The sequence below is a fragment of the Anopheles coluzzii genome, chromosome 2 (genome assembly GCF_943734685.1).
Source record: "Anopheles coluzzii chromosome 2, AcolN3, whole genome shotgun sequence".
NCBI lineage: Eukaryota > Metazoa > Arthropoda > Insecta > Diptera > Culicidae > Anopheles > Anopheles coluzzii.
In genome coordinates, this window is record NC_064670.1 from 82,212,455 (window position 1) to 82,216,381 (window position 3,927).

The 3,927-nt window shown below is 41.2% G+C and overlaps 1 protein-coding gene across 1 annotated transcript; it reads left to right on the forward strand.

The window, feature by feature from the left end:
* Positions 1-717: 717 nt before the first annotated feature.
* LOC120961313 (leucine-rich repeat-containing protein let-4-like) lies at positions 718-3,361 on the forward strand. Its single transcript, XM_040385015.2, has one exon. The coding sequence runs from the start codon at positions 960-962 to the stop codon at positions 2,232-2,234; it is 1,275 nt and encodes a 424-aa protein (XP_040240949.2). The 5' UTR covers positions 718-959; the 3' UTR covers positions 2,235-3,361.
* The last annotated feature ends 566 nt before the right edge of the window (positions 3,362-3,927 follow it).

The window sequence follows — 3,927 nt, forward strand, 5'->3', positions numbered from 1 at the left end:
GGGCCCAGTAGAGGGATCCTGTGCACCCCTCACCGTCAGCAAACCATTAAAGTGTGTTTGATTCAAAACCTAATGGACGCTGATCAACATTTCAAACGGTATACAGATAGTCTGGTCGAAAATTGATGGGACACCAAGTATGAATTATTTTCATTCATGAATTATTCCGACCTCTAGCCTGCGCTGGTTTCCGCCAGATGCGCTAGTGAAAATAAAAATTACACTAGCGAGTACGGACAATGCCTCCCGGCCTTAATAGTTTAACGATAATTGAACATAATTTTGAGATTGCAGCTACATAGCTTACATAATTTTAACAAACCGTCTGATCGCATCAAATTGAGCACTGCCACCACCTTTAATGATATTGTCTCACCCCAGATGATTTGGAGTTGAGGTGAACAAGAAAATGAAGAATTGTACTAAAATTATTGACATCCGCTCAATCAATTCGTTGTTAATCCGTTTATTTAAAGAGCTTTTTATAATTTTCAATAGAAATTGTCCTCTCCAATTACGAGGTCGGTGTATGGATAACGACCCAAACAAGATGAGAAAAAGTAGTAGTTAACGATGTAACATACTTGAACCATTGAATGTATTGCTAAATTGTCACAAAATAAAACCTTCCATTTGCGATAGGCAAATTATATGTGATTAAGCATTCCACCTGGTGGCTGATATCTTAAACGAATTATTAATGTACAGTGACAATAGCCAGCCACCCAGTGTGCCGCGAACGTTTCCAAACTGTTCACTTTATGTTGGATTCAAAACTGTACAGACCAGTGAACACAATTCCATAATAGATCTCACAGTGTTTAGTGTAAAACATTTACGAGCAGATATCTCAAGTGTGGTGAGCCGGCGTTTCGTTGCGAATTTCGCTTTTGCAATTATGTATTCAGTGTAATTATTTAATTTTGTGTTTGTTTCGTGCATCTACACTCGGTTTGACTATGTGTTTTTTCTCTCTCTCTCTCTCTCTTTTTAGGACAAGTTTTATTTGCAGCGCTTCTTTGCTGCTGATAGTACCGTTGCTCTGTGCAGCATTCAAGTTTTTGTGCCCTGACATGACGTGTACCATAAGGAACTGGTCTCCCAGCGAGGAAGGCACATTTTTGCTTTTCCACATCCCGAACGAAACTTATTTGTTGACGCTTATCAATCTTAAAGCCAACACATTCAACCTTGACACTGTGAACAGGGCGAGAAGCTATGTAACCGAGGTCGAGATAGAACGATCTTCCGTCAAAAAGGTGGTAATGCCGTCCGCCGCTACCATATCACGTCTGAAGCTCAAACAAACGTATCTCAGCGATATTACGCTCGAAGTAGGCAATGAATGGTTAAGCTTTCTTACCATTACCGACAGCCGGATGAAAAGCGTTCCGGCCACCATCGCGCATCTAGTAGTGTTGAAGATGCTCGAAATATCGAAATCATCTATTGAAACGGTCAACTTGAATCTGTTCAGCAAACTAACGCAACTGCGTCATCTGAACCTGTGCGATAACAAAATACTGTTTCTTCATCTGTCCGACGCAGCTGGGGGCAATTTCGCGCAGCTGAGTGACTTGTTTCTCAGTGGCAATCTGCTGACTACGATCGACTTAAGCGGGTTCAGTAATATGAAGGTGTTGGAGACGCTAGATCTCCATAGCAACAGGATCAGGCGAGTGCAAGGGGCGCTGGTGTTGAATAACTTGAAATTTCTCGATTTATCTGAGAATCGTATTGAGACGCTAGACTGTTGCGAATGGAACATTACCAGTTTGAACCGGTTCAAGCTGAGCAGTAATGAATTGGTGACGTTGCCAAGCTGCCTACCGATGTCCATGCCCAACGTAAATTACCTCATATTCCAAAGGAACGCGCTGACCGATGGTGATTTGTGGTACAGCCTTTTTACGCTGGAAAGATTGCTACAGCTAGACATTAGCTACAACCGGCTAACGAAGGCGGTATTCGACATCGTTTCGCAATCATTGTTGGTTCTTGACCTGCAAAACAATAACATTAAAGTCCTGAGTGTTCCAGCGGCGGGCAAAGGTCTGAAGGTTCTGGCATCCTTTAATTCGATCGATACGTTCGATATCAAAAGCCTGTCTCCGAACGTTACGTTCTTGGAAATGTTAGGCAACCCGATCGACTGCACGTTCGATCGAGCACGTATGAGGATTGGACAAGAACCTGTGTGCTACATCTGTAATACATCTCAAATACTAAATTAAATTGATTAGAGTAAAACAATTGAGGGCAATTTTGCGCAATTTCAAGATATTTAGAGCCGTTTTCAATTTCAGTCGTCATCTGATCGATTGAAGAGCATGAGATTGGCCAATTAATGGTACACATTATTTCTGCTTAATAAAATAAAGCGTATAACATGTATGAACTAAGATTTAGAGCGTGACCGCCCCAGTTACCAAGTGAGGCATGATCCTCCTTCCGATTGTGCTGTGTGGCATCTTGGGCTCGCTATGTGATCAGCTAGTAAGAGCCGTACTATTACTACAGATTGGCAAACTTTTCGCATTTCGCCATAAAACTCCTCCATAAAAGATACACTAGAACACACTACACTACATGTAGGTAATAGATTTTTAAATAGGTGTGAGGTTTTTACTCGCTTCGACGTTTGGCCCGCCAAAATGTGATGTTTTTTCCGCATGTTCCGTATCTAGTCAGTATTGAATCAAATTTGGTAGGCAAAATTCTACTCATAAGGTTATTAACACGTTGTCTGCCACCATACATGCCCACTGCCAAATTCACCAATTCTCTTTGTTGTCTCAGTCGCTCCACAATGTCGTTTGTTGGGCTAATTCCATGGAATTTCATTCTTGGAACCCCCCTCCCCTCCCTTCCCTTCCCTTTCTTTACCTCTCGCAAAAGTCGGTGACATTCCGGCTCCAACGCTTTGCAACGCTTTGGTGACGCGCATGCAAACGATGCTACAACAATGACAGGCAAAGCAAGGGCCGATCAAAGGGACGTGAAACTGTGAAAAGATCGTTTACGTATTGTCCAAGCTGTCCCGATCAACCTGAACTTTGTGATGAGTGTTTTAAGATTTTGCATCAAAAGTAAAGGATGAATAAATGAACTCCAAGATCTTATAATTATTGTTCATTCTCTTTCTCATTTATTTATGAAAACATAATAGAAACTCATTTTGATATTTTAATCATTTTTTTAAGAAATAATAACCGTGAAAGAAAAGCATTGTGAAAGAACCGATCAAATACGTGCAAATTTATCTCTTGTAACACGTCTTTTACAATGTGAAATGTGTCAGCCACTATGTGGCTGACGTGGCCCGATCGGAAAAAACCCGTCAGCCACATAGTGGCTGACGTGGCAGGCAACGTGTTAAAATGGTTCGTTTGATTTATTTTCACGTTGAACTTAAAAATGTTGATAGATAAGAAAAAAGTACTTTTCGTAGATGATCTGAACATGTTTAACTCGTAATTTAGTGGCATGTCGGTCCCTACAACCTTCTCTGGATTATTTTTGTCAGTAGTGCTATGATAACCTATATATCTTTCTCTCGTTCACCCAACGCCATCGTTTTCAACTAAGAATTGGATTCAATTGTACTAAATAGAGCCAATGTTGGTCGTGACCTTGGCGTCCTTGTACATCTTTTCAATCATTACATCTAAAATTATTGTAGATATAGCAATCGCTTATGGCCTAGCCGATCTAAGTAGTTAGGAATAGTGTAATAGTCAGTTGTAATGAAACCACTAGCCAGAACGGACCTCTTTAAGTTATGGACCCAAACATGCAGAAAGAAGTGGGTGTTCAGGGAATTCCACTGCTTTCCACAGCAGGAAAACGGAACACTTGGAAGTTTCGGGTCGAAGTGTATTTGAAAACCTCGATAGTGTGGGGCGCAGTTGTAAAGCGTTTTCCAGC